The sequence below is a fragment of the Embiotoca jacksoni genome, unplaced genomic scaffold (assembly GCF_022577435.1).
Source record: "Embiotoca jacksoni isolate LCO1_2020_lvr unplaced genomic scaffold, fEmbJac1.0.p SCAF_25, whole genome shotgun sequence".
Lineage (NCBI taxonomy): Eukaryota > Metazoa > Chordata > Actinopteri > Embiotocidae > Embiotoca > Embiotoca jacksoni.
Genome location: NW_027185376.1, coordinates 3,308,061 through 3,335,040, shown reverse-complemented (window position 1 = coordinate 3,335,040; position 26,980 = coordinate 3,308,061). Strand labels below are relative to the sequence as shown.

The 26,980-nt window shown below is 44.0% G+C and overlaps 2 protein-coding genes across 2 annotated transcripts in view; one reads left to right on the top strand and one right to left on the bottom strand.

Moving 5' to 3' along the window:
- Window positions 1-3,153: 3,153 nt before the first annotated feature.
- kif9 (kinesin family member 9) lies at window positions 3,154-10,991 on the top strand. Its single transcript, XM_069159655.1, has 20 exons — window positions 3,154-3,441; window positions 4,237-4,405; window positions 4,489-4,595; window positions 4,691-4,921; window positions 5,062-5,145; window positions 5,259-5,351; window positions 5,486-5,633; window positions 5,754-5,818; window positions 5,909-5,986; window positions 6,100-6,168; window positions 6,458-6,562; window positions 6,677-6,732; window positions 6,857-6,944; window positions 7,089-7,210; window positions 7,692-7,865; window positions 7,966-8,174; window positions 8,676-8,855; window positions 8,973-9,052; window positions 9,320-9,424; window positions 9,583-10,991. Exons 1-20 carry the CDS (start codon window positions 3,346-3,348, stop codon window positions 9,673-9,675), a joined length of 2,352 nt encoding a protein of 783 aa, XP_069015756.1. The 5' UTR covers window positions 3,154-3,345; the 3' UTR covers window positions 9,676-10,991.
- Window positions 10,992-11,961: 970 nt separating this feature from the next.
- scrib (scribble planar cell polarity protein) overlaps window positions 11,962-26,980 on the bottom strand; it is a 61,464-nt gene continuing 46,445 nt past the window's right edge. Inside the window, 13 exon segments of the mRNA XM_069159654.1 lie at window positions 11,962-12,198; window positions 13,471-13,525; window positions 15,774-15,811; window positions 15,958-16,097; window positions 17,847-18,029; window positions 18,117-18,206; window positions 18,302-18,563; window positions 18,677-18,836; window positions 20,020-20,064; window positions 21,412-21,534; window positions 21,963-22,016; window positions 22,308-22,379; window positions 26,411-26,491. Coding sequence (XP_069015755.1) covers window positions 12,062-12,198; window positions 13,471-13,525; window positions 15,774-15,811; window positions 15,958-16,097; window positions 17,847-18,029; window positions 18,117-18,206; window positions 18,302-18,563; window positions 18,677-18,836; window positions 20,020-20,064; window positions 21,412-21,534; window positions 21,963-22,016; window positions 22,308-22,379; window positions 26,411-26,491 — 1,440 coding nt within the window. The 3' untranslated portion in view covers window positions 11,962-12,061.

Sequence of the window (26,980 nt, the reverse complement as noted above, 5' to 3'; positions counted from 1 at the left end):
TCATATTTTAGACGACATGCTATAGTGTGACTTTTTTTTCATATTTTAGACGACATGCTATAGTGTGACTTTTTTTTGTCATATTTTAGACGACATGTTATAGTATGACTTTTTGTAATATTTTGGACGACATGTTATAGTGTGACTTTTTTATCATATTTTAGACGACATGCTATAGTGTGACTTTTTTTTCATATTTTAGACGACATGCTATAGTATGACTTTTTTTTCATATTTTGGACGACATGCTATAGTGTGACTTTTTTTTCATATTTTAGACGACATGCTATAGTGTGACTTTTTTATCATATTTTAGACGACATGCTATAGTGTGACTTTTTTTTCATATTTTAGACGACATGCTATAGTGTGACTTTTTTATCATATTTTAGACGACATGCTATCGTGTGACTTTTTTTTCATATTTTAGACGACATGCTATAGTATGACTTTTTTTTCATATTTTAGACGACATGCTATAGTATGACTTTTTTTTCATATTTTAGACGACATGCTATAGTATGACTTTTTTATCATATTTTAGACGACATGCTATAGTATGACTTTTTTTTCATATTTTAGACGACATGCTATAGTATGACTTTTTTATCATATTTTAGACGACATGCTATAGTATGACTTTTTTTTCATATTTTAGACGACATGCTATAGTATGACTTTTTTATCATATTTTAGACGACATGCTATAGTATGACTTTTTTTTGTCATATTTTAGACGACATGTTATAGTATGACTTTTTTTTCATATTTTGGACGACATGCTATAGTGACTTTTTTTTGTCATATTTTAGACGACATGTTATAGTGTGACTTTTTTTTCATATTTTAGACGACATGCTATAGTGTGACTTTTTTTTCATATTTTGGACGACATGTTATAGTATGACTTTTTTTTCATATTTGGGACGACATGCTATAGTGTGACTTTTTTTTGTCATATTTTAGACGACATGTTATAGTGTGACTTTTTTTTCATATTTTAGACGACATGCTATAGTGTGACTTTTTTTTGTCATATTTTAGACGACATGCTATAGTGTGACTTTTTTATCATATTTTAGACGACATGCTATAATATGACTTTTTTTTCATATTTTAGACGACATGCTATAGTGTGACTTTTTTTTGTCATATTTTAGACGACATGTTATAGTGTGACTTTTTTTTCATATTTTGGACAACATGTTATAGTGTGACTTTTTTTTATGATATTTTAGACGACATGCTATAGTATGACTTTTTTTTCATATTTTGGACGACATGCTATAGTATGACTTTTTTTTCAAATTTTAGACGACATGCTATAGTGTGACTTTTTGTAATATTTTGGACGACATGTTATAGTGTGACTTTTTTTTCATATTTTAGACGACATGCTATAGTATGACTTTTTTTTCATATTTTAGACGACATGCTATAGTGTGACTTTTTTTTGTCATATTTTAGACGACATGTTATAGTATGACTTTTTGTAATATTTTGGACGACATGCTATAGTGTGACTTTTTTTTATGATATTTTAGACGACATGTTATAGTATGACTTTTTTTTCATATTTTAGACGACATGTTATAGGATGACTTTTTTTTCATATTTTAGACGACATGTTATAGTGTGACTTTTTTTTCATATTTTGGACGACATGTTATAGTGTGACTTTTTTTTCATATTTTAGACGACATGTTATAGTGTGACTTTTTTTTTCATATTTTAGACGACATGCTATAGTGTGACTTTTTTTTCATATTTTGGACGACATGTTATAGTGTGACTTTTTTTTCATATTTTAGACGACATGTTATAGTGTGACTTTTTTTATCATATTTTAGACGACATGCTATAGTATGACTTTTTTTTCATATTTTAGACGACATGCTATAGTGTGACTTTTTTTTCATATTTTGGACGACATGTTATAGTGTGACTTTTTTTTCATATTTTAGACGACATGCTATAGTGTGACTTTTTTTTCATATTTTAGACGACATGTTATAGTGTGACTTTTTTTATCATATTTTAGACGACATGCTATAGTATGACTTTTTTTTCATATTTTAGACGACATGCTATAGTGTGACTTTTTTTTCATATTTTGGACGACATGTTATAGTGTGACTTTTTTTTATGATATTTTAGACGACATGTTATAGTATGACTTTTTTTTCATATTTTAGACGACATGTTATAGGAAGACTTTTTTTTCATATTTTAGACGACATGCTATAGTATGACTTTTTTTCATATTTTAGACGACATGTTATAGGATGACTTTTTTTTCATATTTTAGACGACATGTTATAGTGTGACTTTTTTTTCATATTTTGGACGACATGTTATAGTGTGACTTTTTTTTCATATTTTAGACGACATGTTATAGTGTGACTTTTTTTTCATATTTTAGACGACATGCTATAGTGTGACTTTTTTTTCATATTTTGGACGACATGTTATAGTGTGACTTTTTTTTCATATTTTAGACGACATGTTATAGTATGACTTTTTTTTCATATTTTAGACGACATGCTATAGTGTGACTTTTTTTTCATATTTTGGACGACATGTTATAGTGTGACTTTTTTTTCATATTTTAGACGACATGCTATAGTGTGACTTTTTTTTCATATTTTAGACGACATGTTATAGTGTGACTTTTTTTATCATATTTTAGACGACATGCTATAGTATGACTTTTTTTTCATATTTTAGACGACATGCTATAGTGTGACTTTTTTTTCATATTTTGGACGACATGTTATAGTGTGACTTTTTTTTATGATATTTTAGACGACATGTTATAGTATGACTTTTTTTTCATATTTTAGACGACATGTTATAGTATGACTTTTTTTTCATATTTTAGACGACATGCTATAGTATGACTTTTTTTCATATTTTAGACATTCTATATCGTGACTTTTTTTTTTTAATTTTAAGGATATATTTAAGAAAAAAGGAAAACCTGATTAAAGCACACAATAGTATTTGTATAGTAAGGACACTGACTGACATTGGATTTTAAACACTTACACTTGATTTGTTCACCTGGAAACAGTCCGCCGTTGGTCAGGTGGCAAAGTGCGGAACGCGTCACCGCACCTCTCAGTGCGCGTGTGCGGGGTCGTTGCCGTGGCGATGGCTCACAACCTGAGCAGGTGAACAGCGGGAAAGAGAAGGAGGACTCGGCTGAAATGGCTTATCCTCCCCGGAAAACCTCACGTCCGACTGGACTCGGGTTCTATATTCGTACCGTCTCGCACACGTTGTGATTTCTGGGCGGTTGAGTCGAGTTTTTACTCTTTTGCCGTCGTGTTGCAGGAAGGCGGTATGAAGGGTGAGAGCCGGGAGGTCGGGGTGTTCGTCCGGATCAGACCAACCGCCAACTTCGCCCAGGACTTCATTGAATGTCTTCCCGACGGACAGGTAGCTTAAACAAAACAAAACAAAAAAAAAATCTCCGTTTTAATTTTCACTACCATTAGGATTTATTTATTTATTTATTTTTTTACGACATCGAACTCGTAAAAGCGAAGAAAGTTAGTCAGTGTTTAAAACCTGGACACGGCGGTTGTTTTATTTGCTCAGCGGTTTAATTCAAATCTTAAAAAGTTAATTTGCAGCAAAGGGGAAAACTGATTAATATAGATTTTTCTACTTTTAAGTACACGCAAGTACGGTGCGTTTAAAAAAAAAAAAAAAAATGCTGAACAAGCTGTTGCTGCGTGGCGTCATTTAATTTGCGCGTTACGTCATTTACAAAATAGACCCGACGCCAAAAGAACAAGTATGATATTGAACATTGAAAATTAAAACCGTCAAATTAAAACTTTTATCACACACTAGGAAGTCTCAAACAAAAACTCTCTGTATTTACTTACTTAATAAACCGGTCCTACTTATCTGTATGAATTTTGACTTATTTGTTTTGGTTCTTTCACAGTCCTATGTTTAAAGAAGAAAATCTGGAGATATTTTATATTTCAACAGATGTTAAACACTTCCATAAATGTGAAAAGCAGGCCTAAAATATTAGATCTGGATTACACCAAATAAGTGGCTATTGTAGGCAATATACTGGCACACACAACTTAAGTTGCAAAAAAAAAAGTATAATTGGGTAGATTAAACCAGAGTACATAAAGAAAAAAAAAATAAAAAAAATTCTAACTCTGTTTGTTTGTGTACTCTCATAAATTATTTTTGCGCGTTGTCCATCAGACAGTGAACATCTATCGAAGACGAGATCCAAAGAATCTCCCAGAATCCAAGAGAAATCAGCTGAGCTGGTCGTTTCGGCTCGATGGGGTCCTGCATAATGCTTCCCAGGAGGAGGCGTACACCCGAGTGTGCCAACGGGTGGTACTGGCAGCACTGGATGGCTTTAATGGTATATGTTGATGAAAAGGATAATTTAATCAAACAAATTGGTGAAGAGGCTTATGTTAAAAGTGCATTTTGTGTACCTGCCAGGCACAGTGATGTGTTTTGGGCAGACAGGTGCGGGAAAAACCTACACTATGACGGGGTCTACAGAGTCATACAAGCAGAGAGGCATCATTCCTCGGGCCCTTCAGGAGGTGCGTCAGACTGTCAGATAATTCTTACCTCCAAAAAAGGGACGACTCCAAAACCCATGTACCTGAATGATTTTTGTATTTAACATGGTGTTCAGGTGTTTCAGGAGGTGGAGAAGAGGACTGAGCACATCTTCTCAGTGCACCTATCCTACCTGGAGATCTACAACGAGACCCTGATGGACCTGCTGTCATCGCTGCAGGGCTCACAACACCTGTCTCCGCAAGGCATGGTGGTGATGGAGGACGCGGGCAGCGGGGTGTTCGTCAGAGGGTTGTCTCTGCACCCCGTTCACAGCGAGGAGGAAGCTCTCTACCTGCTGTTTGAGGCGAGTGGATTTATGTAAAAATCTGTCTACCTAATAGAAATAGTTTAAAATAGCCTAAATATCTAAATTTAGTCATTAATAAAAGTTTACGTGACCGAAAGCTTTTTACTTTTTTTTTTTTTTTTTTTGTCTTCACTCAGGGCGAGATGAATCGCATCATAAGAGCTAATGCCTTGAACAAGACGTCCTCGAGGTCGCACTGTATCCTAACTGTGCATATTGAGGTATTAAACCAGCTTTCTTAATGGTTTACTATATCTGCTACTGTCGCCCTGGTTCCCAAACACCAAGGTAGAATTTCTTGTTTAGTCGGAGAAACTGTTTCTCTCAACCACAGTCTCGCTCCCGGACTTTGTCTGATGCCAAGTATGTCACCTCAAAGCTGAACCTGGTGGATTTAGCTGGGTCTGAGAGGCTGAGAAAAACTGGGGTGAGTTTGAAACTCTGACTTTACCATCTGAAAAACATACTATCGTGTGATCTTCTCGTCAAAATGTAAAAAAAAGGACTATAATCGTGTCACTTATCCTTTTCTCACTTCATGCCACCTTCCTGTCCTTCCAGTCGGAGGGTCAGACGTTGAAGGAAGCCATGTTCATCAACAAGTCCCTGTCGTTCCTGGAGCAGGCCATCATGGCTTTAGCCGACCGCCGCAGAGACCACATTCCCTTCAGGCGGTCTAAACTCACACATGCCCTCAAAGACTCCCTGGGTGAGACTGCCAGGCCTTTGGTTTCTAGCAGTGCTTACAACCTGATATTTGGTATTCCGAGTGACCTTTTGCTGTGTAGTAATACTGACGAATAAATAATGTGTTGGTCTCTTTCGGTAGGAGGGAACTGCAACGCTGTGTTTGTGGCCAACATCTATGGTGAGGCTGCGCAGATGGAAGAAACAGTAAGAAGCTAAATTAATAATATAAACAAAGAAACTATCCCCGTACATGGTGTCACTTGAGCTCTGGACGATGATCAATATTCTTTGCAGCTCTCTACTCTGCGTTTCGCCAGCAGAATGAAGTGTGTCCCAATCGAACCTGCTGTTAATCAGCGCATGGATCCAGCAGTGAGTCAGCAAGATATTGAACATTACAAAATCACCTTTGAAAGTTGTAAATGGGGAAAATATGGACGCTGTGGTCTGTGCATTAGTCATCAGATCACAATTATCTTGATTAGGCTCAGATCAAGAAACTTCAGAAGGAAGTACAGAGGCTGGAAGACGAACTGTTCATCTACAACACAGTGGTGAGTAGCACCGACAGCACATATTTAATTACACATTATTAGTTTATTGTCGTGGTTCCCTGTTAAAACGTGTTTTATTGCTGTCCGGCACAGAAGTTGCACTTGAATGGATTTAACGTGTCGCTCATCATCTTCCATTATTCATTAGTAATTGTATGCAAATTCTAAACTTTCTACAAAAGTGACTGTCCAAAACGGTTCCACTGTTTATGTTTGCACATGAGAATCAAAGACATATTTTGCCAGATTCACATTAGAATTTAAATACCCGTTATTTACCTTTCGCCAGGTGAAGCGACCGAGCAGCACGTATGAGCAGCTGTCTGAAGCCCAGTTAGCTGAGATCCAAAGCCAGGTTCAGAGGTACCTTGAGGGAAACCTGGAGGAAATCAGGGTGAGAACATAACAACGAATATGGCGAATTAATGGTTTCGCTTGACACTTCAAACTTTGACTTCACTCGTGCTCTGAAGGCTTCAGATCTCTCTCTGCTTGCATATAATTTCAGATCATAAGTGTCAAGCAGATTCAAGCAGTGTTTGCCCAGTTCAAGCTCGCTCTGCAGTGAGTATCCCCGACTTTTTAAAATCTGAAACTTCAAAATACGGTGTATAGTTAAGACATATTTTCGGAAGGCTTATTTTTTTTGTTAACGTAAGTGATCATGTACGTTTATGTATTCGAGCAGGGAACAGGAGCTGAAGGTGAAGGCTCAGTTGTGTCAAACCTCCAACTTGGTGAACAAAGATCAAATTGTTAACGCAGCCGGTGTTAAGGTCAGTCAACATCTTATTCACAGTTAAGGGCACCTCATAGAAAACACAAGTTTTTTTTTTTTTATTCTGTTTGGCTGTTGTACCTGTAACAGCCAGTTCACTGAGACTAAACTTTGATTGGATGCTCCATTGTGAACTCTTCAGGAGTGGTACACCACAGGTCGCCCTCAGGATGTGGAGGCCGGCAGCCCCGGGGTGTCACAGAAACAGACCGAGCGCCCAAATGCAACCAAAGCCAAAACGAAGAAGTCCAAAGACAAACAGAGGTAAGTGAGCATTTAGACTGAAGCCTGTCAAAAGAAGTGCTGCAATTGGCATCAAAAGTGTTACTCTCTGTTGTGTCTGATTCTGCCCACAAAGACACGATAAACGTAGTTTTAGAGTCAGTGGGTCCAACTCCGAGGATAACATTAACTCGGACGTCCGTTGTGACTTAACGTCATAGAATCACGGGGAAAAAGAGATGCCTCTTACATCTCATCACATTTTTGTCACTCTTCAGTTTTATCAACACTCCAGGATGTAAAAAAAATAAATAAAATAATCATAATGGACTAAACAACCACATTAAACCAAACTTTACAGTTGAAAGATTGAGTAGAAGTTGAGATACGATCCCAGTTATTGGCTTCATCAGATCAACATACAATAGAGCCAACATTTTCCTGACTTTAGGCGATTGCACTTTGTTAAACACACCAGTGAAGTTTCACTAATGGCGCACTCAATGTGATTATACACCCAAAGCAAGACGCAGCGAGAAGGGACTCCTGTTTCAAATAAGCGCTCGGAGAGTGCCTGCAAATCAAAGTTGAATACCGCCCAGACTCCCGAGAAGGAAAAGGAGTCTCAAGAACCAGACGCCGACTACCAGGACGCGCCGGAATCACAGCTGCCTGGCAACGAGCCCTTTCGCTCCGAGTACGTGCAGATGAATGTGGTGCAGTCTTTTTGCGTGTATGCTCAGTTCAACATCTCTTTTTATACACTTACTGCTCCAAAGTTCGCCACCTCTGTCCAGGTCTCCTCCGCCCAAAGCGGAAGCATTTGAGGACTTCAAGGTGGGAAAAGGCAGCAAGCTCAACCTGATCTTTAAAGAGAACAAGGCTGTTATGCTGGAACGCCACGGCCTTCTTCGACAGCTCACCGAGGAGGTCAACGCCGTCAAGAGACAGATCGACTGCACCACAGCTACCTTACTGCAGCGGGAGGAGACGAGAGTAGGCCAAGGTACTTTCCATGTAACATGTTTGTTTGTACCAGCATTAGTACTTGGTGCTGTGTGATCTTGACTTTAATAACGCATTGCGTCCTCTGTTGAAACCTTACATCAACGAGAGAGAGACGGTTCTAAAGCTAAAGACCAATAGGGGTGCACTGCAGTATCTGCAAATTTAAAGCCCCAAGACTTGATCTTTTTGAGCTATCAAATGAATCACATTTGCATTCATCAGCACGTGACACTAGCTCAGGTGTCAATTCCTGACCTGTGTGTGGAATTCATGGTCAAAACATTTAGTTACTAAATCTTTAAATTGAAATTTAGCTTATATCCTGTACTTAGGCCGAGAGTGAACTTCCAAACACAAAATGTTTTGATATAAAAACATATATTAAAGCAGAAATATGGATGGCTTGGACCCTCGAAACTTTGCATGAAAGTAAAATAGCTTCAAAAATGTGATTTTGAGGAGGTAAATGGATATTTGCTTTGTGTCAATTCGGATCAAGGTCACCACATGGTTATGGATGGAGACCCAGTGCTGCAGGAGTCAAATGCCTCTCTATTGCTGCAGCTCAGGGAGCTTAAAGCACAGTACCGGCAGAGATACGAAGCGCTGCGTGACATCAAGGCAGAGGTCAACTACTGTCAACACCTTGTGGATCAGTGCAGGACGCGCCTGCTTTCTGGTCAGTTCTCATGATATCTCTCGTAGCTGCTGCCTTTCTCCACAGCAAAAACATTTTGAGTTTAAAAAAAAACACAGTCATGGTTTCTCACAATTATCTGTTCTGTGTGTGTCCCAGAATTTGAGACGTGGTATAAGCAGTCTTTCCCGTTACCTGAGGAGGAGCCAGACATAACTATGTACAAGAACTCCGCACAAGTGAGTTTGCCTCACACTTGTTGGGTAAGCACCAAACAATAGCCTGGTGCGAATCAGCCCCATTGTCACTATGTGATTTTTTTTTTTTTTACTCCGTGAATGCCGGAAGAAGCAAAACATTGCTTCTGCATTATTTTCCATAAAGCAGACGGCAATAACCTTCACAATCTAAAAAAATACCCCCACTTCCCTGGAAGGAAGCATATTTGTGACTTTTACTGGTAACGTTTGTCGTAAATAATTCATGAGATTCTCTGATGTTTTCAGGAAGACGACAGTCCACAGTCTGTGGAGGAGCTGCAGTTTGAGCTTCTTACCGACAGCTCCAGCTCCGAGTCCTTCTATAACGCCCGCAACAGGACGCTGAAACAGGTGCGTTTCCTTTTGTCACACATCTTGTGAACTGCTGTTGAAGATTTTTCACTTGTAATCTGGTCATGTGACCTCACCATCCACTTGCTTATCTATTGCCAGGAAAACCAGAGTTAAGTAGGCATATAGTAATAATCACATTTGATATGCGTCTGCAGAGGACCAGCAGAGTGACGCCTTCTACCACAGAGCAAAAAGAACACACCCGCATGGGCCGGACCAAGAAGACTCCCTTCAATTCTCCCTGTTAACCAAGTAAAGTGAATTTAATGTCCAGACTAAAGTTCATGAACTTCACGATTAAGTGCTAAATGTGACGAGCAATTTGCCTTTTCAGTGTCCAACATTCACTCCTTCACCTAATGTGTTTTCGAAATGCATTGTTGTTCATAAGGTTTGTACATTAATCAAGCAAAAAAAAAGACACTACACAGTGAATCCGCTTCTTAAATGAAAAGTAAAATTTATTATTCCTGAACCACAAAATAGACTTCTTTGGTTGTACAAATTCACTAGTTACAGTCTTGTATGAGCTATAACCCTTGACCCTAGGACTTCTGACCCTTTCCGTCCAACCTATTTGCAAGTAAAAGCCCCCAAAGATAACGCAAGACAAAAGAATAAACACAGAAACTTGAAACACTGCATTATTAATGTAGTGAAACCCATCTGAAAAAAAGATTTACCTACTGAAAGTAAAAAAAAAGAAAAGAAAAGAAGATAAATCAACCATTGCAAATGTTATCAAACTGAATTTCAGTCAGTGAGAGCAACATGGAAAGCTATAATTAGAAGACCCTACATTAAATTAACACAAATGCTACGATGCTGTGATTCTGCAGAAACACCTGTCAGATACATAAGCTGACCGTGTGTCGTGCGGTGAGCTGAATGAGATCTATGTCTTGAGAGGGATTCCTAATTGGTTCTGCCTCTCGCGGCTCTCCCATTAACAAACCAATATACATGCAGAGAGCATCCCAGCACCAAGCCCGTCCAAACCTCGGTGCATCAGCAGTCCAGACACTTTGTTTAGTCTAGGTCGAGACTGGCTCAGTTTCAAAGCCAAAATCTGATGTCCTTTCAGTATTTGTACATTATTCACACAATAATAAATGATTTTCAGTGGCATCAGATTTAAATTAACCATAGACAGAAAAATAAAACACCTGCTACCTTCACATCACTGTGGCATAGAAATGAATGATTCACATTGATTAAAAAAAAAAAAAAAAAAAAAAAAAATACCCTAAACAGGACAGGGTAAGTACCGTGAATTAAATGTTCCCAAACATTAATATTCTCAACTGTTGAGTGCCTCTAAAACTGCCTGCTCGTTGCCGCGGCCTCCAGTGTAGTCAAACTCTCTACAGGGGAATGTAACACAGTTAATAATCTTTTAAAGTCTGCTGAGACAAGAGAAACCAGCATTTAGTGTGATATTTTTACTGCGTTATGAAACCAAGGGGCAACAACTAGGCTGTGTGCAAAGCAATCTAATTTGTAGATATGCTTGCCTGAAAACTCCCCCATGGTGTATATATATATATATATATATAAAAAAAAAGTGTATATAAAGTAGATCAAATAAAATACAGTGATATGCAAATAATCACTTGAAAGCTTTGACATTCTGACTCAAATTATTGTGAAGGATAAATTACGCCTCAGTCGTCCTCTTGAGCCCGAAAGGACTGGGTGGGTTAAAACTGTAAAATAGAAGGCCTTCAATTTGAGTAAAACAGTAAAAACAATAAATTAGTAAAGATATACGTTCTTAAAAGATAATCAGTGGCAGTGCAAACATGATATGTACTAAAAAAAAAGAATTTTTTTTTTTTTTTTTAAAAAAGCTTTCCATAATTTGTGACTATGAAGGTAGCAGGATGTTCCCTCTTCAATATATATATACACTCCTGTCCGCTTAAGCCTCAAGAAAACATAAGACGTTTTACAGTCTAATCACTGAAAGCCTAAAAATATCATTCAAGAAGTTAGTATAGCTATAACCCATTTCTTTTCTCTTCCAGTATGTTTTTTTTTCTTTTTTTTTTCTTTTTTTCCCCCCCTTCAACAGCAAAATCACTGAAGGCGCAGAAAATAAAATTTAAAAAAAAACAAAAAACTTTTGATCACCTCATGTTAAAATAGATCAGATTCTACTAGGCAAACCGAAGGTCGAACAAAAATAGAAGAATGGTCTGTAAGTAGCGATCCTAGCTAACCTCACTAGCTCTCTCTCTCTCTCACTTTTGAGGGACTGTTGAGCAACTTGCCGATTCGCCCGCTGGCTGTAAAGGCAAGACTGGCACGCAGGATATAAGTGAGTGTCTATGTGTGGCAACTATCAGCTTCGTCGTCTCTGCAGTGGTTATATATATATATATTTGCGTTATATATATATATATATATATATATATATATATGTATATATATATATATATATATATATACACACACACACACACACACACGGGAGAGTTAGACCTCGCTGTACTGACACTGTGTGTAGTGTTTCGGTGAATCTGCACCTCCTGCGGATGCACCCATAAGTTTACCAGTGTTCCTCGGTCTGGGTAAATGCGCGCGCGCGCGTGTGTTCGCGTGCGTGTGTTCTCTGTCGCGGTCGGTGACGTGTTACGTGGGCACGGCGGTTTCCAGGCTGCGGCGGCCCTGCCTCAGTTTGCGTTTGTTGCTGTACAGGGCCATCTCCTCCAGGGCGGAGGTGTTGGGCAGCGGGGTGGTCACCTCGACGTCGGGGCTCGCGGCGGGCCCTAGAAAACACAAGCAGACAAGACCGTAGGTCACAACGAATGCCTCGATTTACTTGTTTGTTTGGTTGTTGTTGTTTTTTTACTTGAGAACGTCAGCTGCAGAGAGAGAGAGAGAGAGAGAGAGAAAAAATAATAGAGGCAGCAGGAGGGAGAATTCCTGTGCAGCATTTGATGAGAGAGTCGACGGATCCCTTAAAGCTGCGAGAGGCGCACCGCATTCACAGCAGCAGCTGGAAAACAGAAAACTGAAGCTCCCCGGGAACGGCGCGTTTAAACCTGCAACCTCTGGGAGGTCTGTGCTGAAACTCAAAACGGGTTTACCAAGTCAAATTTTTTTTTTTTTTTTTTTTTTAAATCTCAAGTGTGTTTACGCGCTTTTTTTTTTTTTTTTTTACATGTCTGAGTTATGAGCAGCTTCTCCAGGAAGGTGGATTATTATTGATGTAAATTAGAAAAGCATGCTTTTTCAAGACTTTTGACATGTACGACCGGAGGACGGAGACTTGCGAGCTGACCGGGTAAATGGAAGCAATAACTACTGACATTTAAGCAGCACGCTGCATCACTGCAACAGTTCGAATCAGCAAGCCGCGCTTCCAAAATAAAGTCGGGGAGATTTTTTTTTTTTTTTTTTTTAATGAGAACGCAGACTTACAGAGAAAAGGTTACTACAGTGCATGTAAACACATCCCGCATAATTAGGAAGCTACTTCCGTGATGTGCAGTATGCTTATTATAATTGGACGTGATTAACAATTTCCTGCAGCAAAATCAATCATTAAAAAAAAAAAAAAAAACTCTTGAAATCCCGGAGGAACTGAGCGATAGTTAGTTTGGACGTCAGATTTCTCTTCCACTTTAGTGTCACAATCAGTAGCTGCTTCGTGGCAGACGGCAAAGCACACCCACGTGGACACACCCATCCTTTATCCCCGAATCCACAGCTACGCCACACGACTAGCAGGTTAGTGGAAATCCACACGCAGTCCAGACACAAACATCCCCTCACACACACGTTTAGCCCCCGACACACACACACACACACACACACACACACACACACACACATACATACACACACCGAGCAACACACACATGCACACAGGATCCTACCAATAGGAGCCCTTTATCCCAGGTAGTCTCCTGAATCAAAGGGGATAAAAGAGGTTGAGGAAATATGCGCACTTTTCTCTCAGTAGTTTTTCGAATACAATTTGAAATCGCGCAAAAACAAAAACAAAAACAAACAGCAGCAGCAGCAGCAGTACGTACCCGGGTTGCTGGAGCCGTCGTCGATGTACTGTATGTCGTCGGCTGCGTCGGGGGACTGGAAAAAGAGAAGAGGAAGTGAGAAACGGAGCAGCGAGGGGCGTTTATTTGAAGCCTTCACCACGAGAGCAGCCGAGCTCACTGCAGGTTGAGCAGACAGACCTGAAGCTCCCAATCGGCCCGAGCCACCAAAGCCAGAGCACTTCTACTCAACTACGACTATTTAGTCACATTTTAATTGGAGCGCTTAAATAACGTTCAGATTTTCAGATGTTTTTCAACTCTTGCCCATTCGACCACCGACGAGACTTTTTTTTTTTTTTTTTTTTTTTTTGGTTGCTGAAGTCATTCCACGATACTGGCGCTGGAGGCTTCCTTTCATATCGCTACTCCACCTTCTAAGAGATGGGGGTCGCAGCCACAGCCCCACCCCCTCCTTGTGCGTTGTCTTTTTAGTGCAAAATATCACATCAGTTTCTCCTGACACCGTCGTAAGAAAAGGAAATGTTGTCCTCAAGGCAGTAGCTGCCACTGCTGCTAGTTCAGAGGATGCTAATATATTATTATTATTATTACATTTTTACAGAGTGCCGGCTGTGGATTTTGCCCCCTATATCTTACACTGGAGATGCACGAGGAAGGGATCGGTTTACAGACCGTTGGAACACAAGGAACGATAACAGCTGCCGTTAACTTGTTCAATGCGCATATAAAAATGGTAAAAAAATAAAAAGGGAACTTATCCTCAAAACACTATTTATGTGCAGGGAATCTCAAAAGAGACTTCATAAACACACTTACAGAAAGCAGAGACAGTTAAATTACAACCACCAAAGGGAGGATTCAAAACAAACCGAGGTCACTGGGCAACAACTTAGAAACCACAAGACACCCGACACTTAGGAGCGCAGACTGACAGGCACAGACGACAGATGCTTGACCCCCCCCCAATAAAAAAAAAAAAATGAACAAGCGCTCCAACAACACACACACACACACACACACACGCGCACACACACACACGCGCGCACACACACAGCTGTTACTCTACAGGAGGAGACCCCTCGGCCTACGAGCCTCATCGACAGCCAGAGCGGGAGGACGTGTTATTCTTCTGCCTGATAACGTGACCCATGCGTGGAGCAAGACAGCTGATGGAAGTGAACGTGAGAGTGGATGAGATGCAGAGTTTGTAGCCCCCTCCTCCTCCCTCACCCCCCCCCCCCCCTCGGTTAGTGGGATGTAAAAGCCCCGTCTGCATCTCTGCAGCAGCCGGCGGTGAGTGTTATTGTTCGTGAATGGATTAGTCAGCCGAGAGGCAGACGGGCGCGAGTGGTTACCGCTAACGACAGCTCCGTGTGAGTCACGGGTGGGAGGCAGGAGGAAGGAGCTTTGATTCGTCGTGTCATCGTTTAGCGCGGGGGAAGAAAAGAGTCTCTTGTTTTATTGCGCAAGTGAGAGTTAGTGAGCCACGCCACCGACAGTGCAGGAAAAAAAGGAAGTGCTGATCAATCACCGAGCCACGACGCAGTCAACACTGATGCCCTCTTGATTAACAGGTAAACTAAAGGGGAGGGAGGGAGGGGAGGCAGCAGGGGAAGCCGGGGGGGGGGTGGGGAGGGAGGAGGCTGGGTGCCCCCGGAGCTCAGCATGCAGCCAATACCTGGATGTCGTATACGGGTTTGGAAGAAGGAATGGCAGCAAACTGTCGGTAGTCAAACTTCTTTGATGACAGGGACTAGAAGGATAGCAAACAGGAATGAGCAGAGGTCGAAGGAGAAGGGGGGGAAAAACAGGGACAGAGAAAACGGAGGAGGAGGAGGAGGAGGAAGTATAGAAAAGGAGGAGAAAAAGGGTGGAAAAGGGAAATGTGAACAGGAAAATTAAGAGGATGAGGAAAATGGGGACTGGGAAGGAAGAATGGGAGCAGAGAGGCTGATGGGTGATTTATACAGCCGGCTGAGGCTTATGACGGGAGAACAAACGTGTGCTCTCTGCTCTTGATTGGTCGCAGTGACAATGAGTTAGATGGTGGATTCATGTCGATGTGTTTTGAAGCAAATGTACCTTCCCCCCCCCCCCTTTTTTTCAGCTTGCAAACAAACAGCCCTGTTATTTGCCTGTCTTCAGCGAAACCTCCCCGAATGAAGTGTGTTACAGCTTTTGTTCAGATATTCGGTGATTGGAGCACTCAAGAGTCCGCAGAAGAGCACACGGACGTCTTGTTCACGCTGAAACGAGGATCAGTGAAGAACAAACTCAAACAAAATAAGGGTAAAAACTAAATAAAAAGGTTGCGTGCTCACCAGCCTGCCCGGTGAGGTCACTCCTCGAGGACTGAGCTCTGTCAAACACACACACAAAATGTTTTTTTTTTTTTTAAAAGTGTTCAATGAAGCAGAAAAAGTAGGAATGAATGGCGTTTACGTTTCGGGTTCGTACGGATGAAACGAACAGCGGACGTTCGGGTCGGAACAGCGCTCGCTTTACCTTCCATAGGAGTGGGGGAGGGTGTCGGGGCGGGCGAGGGCGACTCCGTCAGCTGGTCTAACGTCCCGCGTTTCTTCCCGTCCCGAGACTTGGCGATGACCATCTGAGCCTTGAGCGCGTCCTGCTCCAGAGACTTCATCCTACGGGAGAGGGGGGGGGGGGGACAACCACGATCAGAAACAACGAAGGACGTCCACGTCATTAAAGAAATGTAAATAAAAAAAAAAAAAAAAAAAAAAAAGAGACACACAAGACTGACGGAGGCACACACCACTTCAGGTGGGTGTCGACCGATCACTACTAATGTTGGGTGCTCCTTGTCCTGGTTTGCTGTGATAAACGACCATTTAATTTTCATTGTACAATAAATTAAAAAAAAAAAAAGACAAAAAGAAAAAGAAAAAAGGGAGGCATTCCAGGAAAAGGACTACCTACTGCTAGTAGGTTCACCCTCAACTCAGACTGCTTGCAAACTTACTGCGGGCCATGTGTTAGTACGAAGAACAGTGTAAACGACAACAGCAAGGCACAACTGAAAATAAACAGTGCTGCAGAGGGGGAGGGGGAGGGGGTGGGTGGTGGTGGTGGGGGGGGGGGGGGGGGGGGAGATAAGAGAGACGGGAACCAGAAGAAAGCTGGAGATGGAAACGGCAAAGACGTGCAGAAGCGAGACGGCACCAGAAAGGCCGCGGAAGCACTTGTCAGAGTCGCTGCGAGTGCTTGCTTGGACCTTTCCGAATTCTGGCCTCTAGCAAAATACCCCAACACCAAAAGCACCCAAGCCACAACCCACCCCCCCCCACCCCCCCACCCCCACGATGCCGTGCGTCTGGCCCCCGTTGGCCGGGGCCCGAGGAGCAGACCTGAGCTGGGAGGCTGCAGACGAGGAGGAGGCAGTGGGGGGTTGGGGGGCCGCGGCCGAGCCCTGAGATGCCCTCACTCGGGCCTGGTAGAGCCGCTTAGCCAGGTCCTGCTCATACTGCCTAACATCCTCCTCCAGGCCATAGGGCCTGAGGCACACCCCCCCCCCCCCACCCCCAGACAGGGTGAAAGAGAAGAGGAGGAGGAGGAGGAAGAGGAGGAGGAGGAGGGATGAAAAGTATACCAGGATGAAGGAGGAAGAGGAGGAAAGGCCCACAGACAGAAAGAGAGAAGAAAACCAAAGAATGGAAGGTAAAACACCGACACACTGAGGAAGAGTAGATAAGACACCATTTTTAGACATGACAGTAATGAGAGAAAGAGACCACACACACACACACACACACGCACACACACACACACACACACACACTCACACCGTCTAATGTGAACTCAGATTTCTGGGCCAAAAACTGAAGCCTCGACAAACTTTATTGGGAAAATGTGGGTCTGAAGTGTGACTGACTCGCTCTTAAAGAAACTGATGCTTTAGTTTTAACTTCAGTTCAACAGAAATAGATGTTAAAAGGTTTATATATATATATAAAAGGTGATTTCCGTAAGAGTAAATAATGAATAAATCGCTTGTTACATCATCAACAACAACAACAAAATAATCTCTTATTAGATTGCTGGTCTGAATAATGAAGCAATTTAAGTTGCTTCAGCGGTTGTTACTCGTAATATGATGACGTGTTGCTCTACGGAGCAACTTTAAAAACAAACAGGAATATTAGCATTAGTTGAGAGTCTTGAGACGTCATCACTGCCTTCATAAATGTAGAAGATGAGCAAACTAAAGCCATAATGAAGTTTACTATAATACTGTAATAACACCGAGAAAAGACACATTTTATCTCCTGATTCCTGCCATTATAAAATAATGTGTTTTTTTTTTTCTTCTTTTTAAACAGGAAAACTTTTAGATTTCTATCTTCCCTCTAAGTGCGTGATATTGCGGCGTTTACCGTGCTGCCCTCCACATGGCCCTCTTCTCCGCCTCCAGGGCTCGTTTCTCTGCCGGCGACAGGTCCTTGTCGGCGGCCACCGCCAGCTCGGGGCTCTGCATACGAAGTCTCTCTTGATGCCGGCGCTCCGCTTTGGCCGTGCGGATGGGAGCCGCCGACTCGCCGGGATAAACCGGGATCAGCCTGACGAGGAAAACGGCAGCGGAGAGAAACGATGAGACCGAGGTGTTTAAAAAAAAAAAAAGATGTCATCCTGTGCGCCGTGATTACCCGCTCATCGAGTTGGGCCTCTGCTCCAGCCTGAAGCTGTCCTCCAGCGAATTCCTCTGAGAGTCTCCCTTGCCGTCGACCGAGGACGGCCTACACACAAAAAGGCAAGACAACTATTAGTGGCCTATTTGAACTTTTTTTTTTTAAATTAAAATTTTTTTTTTTAAAAATCCACAACTTCCTACCCTGAGCTGCCGCAGTAACTCGGAGGTGTGACGTTGTAGCTGGGTGGTGTGACGTTGTAGCTGGGTGGTGTGACGTTGTAGCTGGGTGGTGTGGAGCAGTGCTGAGACGGGGCGGACGCCGGCTCCACCTTGTACTCCACTCCGTCCAGCAACACCTTGCCCGTGGCCTTCATCTGCGCCACCTGCTTAGCCAGGTCCTCTTCCTCGTCCTCCTCGTCCTCGTCCAGCAGATACTCCCGCGCCCGCTGCTCAAACTTCCTCTCTGTCGGACAGATGATCAGACACGGATGTTGTTGTTGTTGTTTTTTTGTTGTTGTTGTTCTAATTTTGAGTTATCGGTAAAGGACGGTTTAGGCGGAGACGCGGGAAGCGCACCTTCTTCCTCTCTCATTTTCTTGAGGTCATCCTCTCCGACGAGGGAGACCCGAGGTTTGGGTTTGTCCGGCGTCTGCTGCTTCACGTCGATCTCGAAATACTTCTGTCTGTCCCTGAAGGAGCGCTGCTCCGGGCTGTTCTTACCACCAGGGGAAGGACTCTGCAGGGTTTACGGGGAACATCGAGGACGGGTTATAAAACGACAAGACGTTGGGACAAAAAGGTCAAACTAAAAGGTCGACAAAAAAAAGCTGCACTGTTTGCGAAGCCGTTCGCAGGAATCGGAGGACATCGCTGGAGATGAAGGAGGAGAAAAGTATCACAGACCAAAGAAGAAAGAACTAAATTATCCATGAAATCAGAACCCGGCACCACGAAGCCGATCGCATACGAATTAAGTTGCGTTTCGATTATCGACGGGACAGAAGTTGTCTCCCAGTCTGCGGGAGCAGAGAGACGACGACACCACCACCACCACCACCAGCAGCAGCACCACCACCACCACCATCACCAGCAGCAGCACCACCACCCGTCAAGCCAGGAGGCGGCGGGTACCTGCAGGTCCCCCGACAGCCTGGCGAGGCGAGGCACCGCGGCCAGGCTCATGTACTCCCGGCGGTCAGACGAGAGGGAGAGCCGGGGGGAGACCCTCGGGGTCAGACCCTCGCCGCCTCCCTCCCAACCGTCCGCGTCATCAAACACCTCGTTGTTCAGCTCGGCCTGAAAAAAGGCCAAAACACGTCATCGCCAGACCGTCGGTAACGGCGCGCTTCGAGCGGGACGACTCGGATTCAATCACCGCTTCGGCCTGAAAGTAAAACCTCCCTCCTTTTCAAACACCTTCAAACGATTTCAGGCTGCGCAGGCTTTTCCTCTTCACGAACGAAACATTTAATACTTTCCTTCGAGCCGGATTTAAATCCCACATTTGTCTGAGCGACTTCCTCTGACGGTTACGCAGGCGTTTCTTGAATGTTCCAACAAATGATTCGCTCCGACTCCCTCGTCAGGAGTGGATTTCCTCCGTGGCCTGAAACTCCTGCAGGTTAAACCAGGCTTCTTCTAAACCTTAAGGGAAAACTAACCTTCGAAATAACGGTGTAGACGAACTTGATGTTTGCAAACAGTACGGCTACAAACTACCCATGATGCAACAGCGCAACTCTTCAATCATAGAGAATAGAGAAACTGGATGATATGAGCGCATAGCTTTTTGATCCCTTCGATATAATACAGCCACGCTTTTAGAAATAAAATATCGAGAAGTAATTACTGTCACGTATTCAGGTCGACGCTTTGTAACAAGCAGCTGTTTATGTTTTTGGTTCGACGTGTTTACTGACCTCCGGAGAAGGTTTCGGGCTGAAATTGTTCCTCACGTACAGGTCCTGTTGGCAGAGCAGGAAAAAAAAAAGAAAAAGAAGAAGAGTGTGAGCGACGTAAAAGAGACTCCGAACAGAGATACAGAGCAGGCAGACCGATGAGGAGATAATATAGACGACACAAAGGGGGGTTGAATATTAGTACGCGAGCCACAGATGGACGGATGAACCGAGAGTCAACACCAGCATGACCACAGATGATGGCAGCGGGGCACCAAAAAAAAAAAAACAACAACGATGAACGCATTCCACACGTCACGTCACAGGACCCCCCCCTCCCTCCCCCTTCCCTCCCTCCCTGACGAGGCGCAGGCTTCTGATTGGACAGCCTGCTCCCGTCAGGAGGGGAGGGGGAGGGTGGGAGTGCGGGGCGGGGCGGGACGAAACCAACCAGTCAGCACAGCATGCTTGTGTTGTTGTTGTTGTTGTTGTTGTTGTTGTTGTTGTTGACCCGGTCAGAGTCCGGGCAGCTCGGCCTACCTGCGGCGGCTCCAGCACTGCCAGCGAGCGAGGCACGGCGGCAAACGCCTTGTATGCCTGCTTGACATTCATGGGGAGCTCGTCGGGCGAGGTGGGGGAGGGGGCGCGAGGCTGCAGGGGATTGGGAGGGGGTGGGGGGGTGGGGGTCCGTATGAAAAGAGGAGGCGAGAGAGGGAAGAAGAGGAGGAGGAGGGAGGATGGGAGGGGACAGACAGACAAGAGACATGGAGGAGAGGGAAGACGATGAAATAAAAAAAACCAGCAGTTGAAGAAGACTGTGGAGGGAGAACAGGTGAAGAGCATGGCGGCTGGTTTGGAGTGAGAGAGGAGGGAGTATGCCAGAGAGAGACGGACAGTAGGACAGTAGGGCCTGGGGGACGGTTGTTTTGTCTTTTTTTTTTTTTTTTTTTAGAAATAATCAATAAGAAATCACAGCTTCTTCATTATTTACCGATCCGCTTTTGAAACTGCCGAAAGAAATCAATGGAAACATATCAGGGAGCTGCGATTATTATTATTATTATTATTATTATTTTTTTTTTTTTTTTTCGGAGCTCCGGAGTCGAGATGGACGCTCCGTTTTCAGGTGTAGTTCAAACGCCGATAAACGCTGCAGGTGTGCAGCGCCTGCCCGGTGCGTTCAGATACTAAAAAAAAAAAAAAAAAAGTCTCCCCCATCTTTGGTTGGTTGCCTTTTTTTTTTTATATATATTAAAAAAAAAAAAAAAAAAAAGCATCGGTGTGCCGTGATTATCTGCGACTGCTGTTAAGACGCCGCCGCGTTCGACGTCGAGGCGGCGCAGTCACGGCGGGCGGCACGGAGCGGAGAGAGGCGGACGGAGGCCGGCCCTACGTGGTGGTGAGGGGTCTTACAGAGGTCTGGGAGTTGAAGGGGGAGGGGCCATGCTGGAAGGGGTTGGGACTGTGGCCGTCTGGCGAGGCGGGCGAGGGGCTCGGCCGCACGCGCCCAACTGGCTGGATGGCACCCGGTCGAGTCTGAGGAGGAGGAGGGAGGGGGGAGGAGGGGTAAAAAAAAAGAAGAAATTAAATCTTTTTATAACCTGTTAAGAGATGTCCAACTTTAGGGTGAATGACAACTTAAAAAAAAAAATGAATGAGTGAAATGCACCCGAGTGGAAATCGTTTTTATATAATTATATATAACTGCTCTTATGGAGTTCCTTTGAATCCGAAGATAAAGTCGAGACTAAAGACGACATTCAGACGGCTTCTGACTTTTTGTTTTCTTAATTAGCTTTCAGAAATCAGGAAAGAAATTTCACCGGCGGCTCAAAGTTAACAGTTCATAAAATATGAAATTAAAAAAAAAATACGGCTTCATCTACGGTTGCACCGGCGCATTGAGCACGACTCTTATAATAAATCAAGGTTTCCAGGCGTTTCCGAGCCTCGCGGACACTCACTGATGACGACGTGTTGTCCTTGGCAGTGGGAGTGGAGGTGTAATGAATGTTTGCCTGCGAAGAAAATCAAAATCAAAGTATGACAATGAAATACAAAAAAAAAACCACAAAAAAAAACCGGCATGGATCGGCACCCGTCTACTTGTGTGCACTAAAATGTAACCGTTGGGGCTTCGTCATGGTTGATGGTTCACAGGAAAAGGTCAAAAGCTGTCAGTAGTAGCTAAAGAGCTACGAGTGACTCGTGGAAAAAGGACAAGTATTAAAAAAATTTTTAAAAAAAAGACGGTATGAGAGCAGGTGACGGAGGCCGCAGGAGCGCCGGGTGTTTTTCGGGGCGCTCACCGGTTGGATGGTCGGGGAGTACGGTGCGTCCCTGATCGGGCTGTCCGTCCTGGTGAAATCAGTTGAAGGAGCCTAGAAACACAAAAGACCCCCCAAAAAAAAAAAAAACCCACATCAACAGCTGCTTTCACTCGAGAAGTAAACTCAAAACAAAGAAACAAAACAAGCTCTCCGCTGGTAAACGTGCACTCCTCCTCCGGGCGTCCCAGCGGGTCGTGTCGCTGCGTGACCTCTGACCCCTTCCCTCCTTCCCTCCCTCAGCTGTCGGGTCAGACGTTCCAGTCCATCCTGACCGTGTACTGACGAGGTTCCCTGAATGCCTCGCGAGGTGCCTCACACACACACACACACACACACAATTGTGCTCACGGCAACAAAAAAAAACAAAAAACAAAACAAAACATGCCCCAGTTCAGCCGGTTATCAAACTGGGATTTAACACAGAACGAGGCCGCAGAAGAACAATTATTCTCCCATGAATAGAAAACTTTTTCTTTTTCGGTTCACGTTAATCCTCATCTGCAAATATGAGGATTTGATTCCCACTGGGACCGTTTAAACGAGCTGGAAGAGAATTATTTGGCCTCAAAAATATTACTTTTGTAAAAAAAAAAAAAAAAAAAAAGTGTGTAAACGTTATTGTGAAAGATGCTTCTCTGGATCTCATAAACACAACAGTTGAAAAAACAAACAAAACAAAAAAACTGGTGACCAAACGACAAACTGCACGGTAACACAGCATGCTGCCTCCACACCACACGCAGGCGTCTTGCCTTGCTGAACAACCACGGCTGCAGCTGGCCCTGTTTGCCGTAGCCGACCGGAGGCCCCGACAGCACCCGCTCCCCGGGGGGAAGACCTTTTCCTCTCCGGTTGGCCACCAAGAACGGGTTCTCTTTGAAGCAGATAGACTGCGAGTCCACCAGACACTCCTCCTCCACTTCCTCCACTTCCTCCTCTTCTTCTTCTTCTTCTTCTTCTCGTTCGGGCGCAACGGTTGAATCCGAGGTGCCGTTAGAGGAGAACTGGGATCCGCGAAGGTAATCGAGGTCCGTGCTCAGATTCAGGGACTCGGGGTCCGCGTGGCTCGGCTGTTTTGTGGGCTGACTCAACCCGAGGCCCGGGGGCTCTAAAGGGGCCCCGTACTGGGCCTGCAGGGGGGCCTCCATGGAAGTATCGGAGGTAGAGAACTGAACGGGAGCAGAGGGGAAGAGGGGGGGGGGGGGGGGGGGGCACACAGTTGAAGTGACGGACAGGAAGTCACTCGAAAGGAAATTATCACGGCGGAGAAACCAGAACTGAGATTCGAGGACAATCCCAGTTATTCTACCTTCCTGCTAACAGTCGGTGGAGGTTTTTTTTCTCACCAAAGTAACAGCTGAGATTTGAGGAAACTGACGTCGCTGGCGCAAATTTTAAAAAGGCAAAAAAAAAACAACAACTTTATTATCGTCTTTTGCCACAATTTCCAAACGGCTTTATTTGGAGGTAAAAACCTACGTCACCAAACGCCAACGAACAAAAGTGATGCAGGAAGTCGGTCTGTAAAACACGCCAGACTGTTTTATTATCAAATAATCTTCCGGTTACTTTCTTGATCATTTTTCACATTTGAGAACGAAGTCATTTTTTGCGTGAAATATTAATCAATCGTTAAAATACTCATTTAATGTCCTCTCGATCCCCAAATCAATTTATTGCCTTAATTTTTTTTTCAGCGCGATTTCTTACAACAGGAAAGATTTGTTGGCCGAAATGTAAATTAAAATTAAAAAAAAAAGATTTAGTCTAGTCTAGGTTGAAGTGTTTAATGAGTTCAACCAGGAAATCAAAACTAATTTAGGAAATATATCCCGTAATATACGACCTAAAAATAAGATAAGAGGCTGAATTCCAGTGTTTCACTTTGTGCTTCTGTAAATAGAAACTCGCCTCCCGCTGCTGAAATGAGTCACTCGCGTCACTAAATCTTCCCCGAAGCCGTTCAGATAAGTTCCTCGGCACACATCGCTCAAAAACCCGACTGCCCCCCCCCCGCCGCCGCGGGACACGTCAGCGCAGCGCCGCGGCTTTAAATAACCGCACTATCAGAGCCGCGAGACGTTCGGGCCCCGGCGCACCTTCGAGCCGCCGGATTAAAAAAAAAAAAAAAAAAAAAAACGCAGCTTTTCAAACCCGACATTCAATCCGTGACAGAAGAGAGAAACCGGACACCGCGTGCAACCCGAGACGCGTCGTGTTTTAAAAAAAAAATAAATTTAAACATAGACCTAAAAACCTAAAAATACTTTTACAATTTTATTTATTTATTTTTTTTTTAATCTCCAAGTGAACCCAGATAACGACGCGACCTTGACGCGGTCTGGTGATCATTAAAAATAGCCGCGCTAAGAATACAGCATTAGAGCATTGTGGCCCTCCGACTGTAAAGATGAGGGTCAGTGAGAAGGAATGTGAGCGAGCGGCCTGTTGGACTCTGATGGGGGGACAGCTGGACCGAGCTGGCTGAGAGACACCGAGGACGCTCGGGATGCCGACAAGCTTGAAGGGAAAAAAAAAAAAAAAAAAAAAAGGAGCCGGGAACGCACCGAAACATCGAGCCAAACGGTTTCCCGAAGTAATAATTAAATGATAAACCGCAGATTTACATTTAAGGAATATTAAAGCAGCTTTATTTATCGAAAGGACACCGATACTTAAACTGTCTATTCTGGAGAAAAAAAACAAAAAACTTAAAAAGCTCTTAAACGAAAGTCAGATTTAAAATAAAGCTCTTTTCAGACCTGTTCATGTCTTAAAAAAAGAATTAAATAAGGATTTCGGTCACTTTACTGAACAGTAAAACCCACTTATTGTTCTTCAAAGTGACTTTTTCACTCTTTTTAAACTCCACTCAGTACAAAGCGACTCGTGTGGTCGAGCGTTCAACCGCCAAACAACAAAATAAAAAGCCGTCTGCCTCCACAATGTGCTTCATTCATTAAAAGTTGACCGGCTCCAACATGTGTCTCCGGTCTTCAACGAGAACCGCTATCTAACACAGTTGTTGTGTCCACGTGTTGCGTCCGTCTCGCCAACAGCTGCGCGATATGTCGAGGAGTTTAGTTTTTTTTTGGTTTTGTTTTGTCTCTTTTTTTTTTTAAACGTGGAGCTGCTCTCTATGAAAACCGAAAACCGGGCGGGCGGGAAGAACTCGTCCAACGGATCCTCGAAGGACGAGACGCGGAGACGAAAGAAGAGAGAAGACGAGGAGGGAGGAGAAAGGGGTTGACGTCTTCGTACTCACTGTGGGATGTCGACGGGTCGGCGCTCAAACTTACTCCTCCGAGGACTTTTTCGGGAAACTGAAACACTCGTCTGTTCCTCTCGGACGACACCCAACCCTCCTCCTCCTCCTCCCCCTCTTCCTCCTCCTCCTCCTCCTCTTCCTCCTCCCCACCCACAGAGACCCCCGTCCACTTTCGGAGCCAGATGCAGGTTTAAAATATCACCGAGGAGAAGCCGGTTGATAGTGGTCAGCTGTCCCTCCTCCCTCCCTCCCTCCCTCCCCCTCCAACACCCATCTCACCAGCTCTTCCTCACACTCGTGCTTTTTTTTATCACCCCGGGGACAGCGCTTGTCCTTCTTTGGCTGCGACTTCCTTTTTCCTTTCCGCCGTTATCTTTACTGCAGTCGTCCTTTTTTTTATGTCTTCGTCTTTCTTCCGCACTTGTCCCTCGGAGAGTTCACATCTTCGACCTTCATGCTTTTCCCTTCGGTCACGTCCGCTCTTGTTAACCGTGACGTCGCGGTGATTCGATACGTCGGGGCGGCCCTCGGGGTTATGCACACGGGAGGGATTGAGGGGGTTAAACGCTCCCGGGGAGTGGAGGGAAGGGGGGGGGGGGGGGGGGGGCAACTGGTCGAGGTCAGTTTCCGGGGCGACACAAAACACGACAAATTCCACGAAGAGGTCCTATTTTGAGATTTCGAGGTCACGCACACAGGAGATGGCAGCAAACTTCAAAGTCGGGGAAAATAAATGAAATAAAAGTACCGATGTAAAGCCTGAGTTTCTTCTGGCCGCAGCCGGACGACACTCGGACGTCAAAGCGAGACTCACCCTGTTGACCTTCTGCAGGCTGGTGGTCGGCAGAGCGGCCAGCGTCTTGTAGTCGAGTTTCAGAGGTCCGGTGCCGATGTTCTGACGGGGGGGAAAAAAAAAATATTAAAAAAAAAGAGACACGGAGGTGAGAGGAGGTCTGTGCTGAAGTTTGTTTCACAACGGGCCACTATGGATTCAAGATGATGTCGTTTTACTGGGGAACGTTAAGACCGGAGGACCGAGCGGGAGGATGCCACACGTCCACTTCCTGTTAGGTTGAGTTGTGCTACGGGAACTCTGAAACCCTAGAAATATTGTTTTTTTTAGGTTTGCGTCTATTTTTTTTTTGGAGCCAGACGTGGATCTGACTCGATTTGATTGGGGACACGAGGACACTAAGCCCCCGCCCACCTACAGCGGAAACCCGACTGCACCACAGGCCTGTCAATCAAACAGACGCGCCCCTAAACGTACCTCCTTTTGAGGGCTCATATCTTATGAGTGATGGAATTATTTTCAGACGGACCGCCAGAAAACCAATAAGAGACTTTAGCTGACAGAAGCAAAATGACTAGAAGAAAAAAAAAA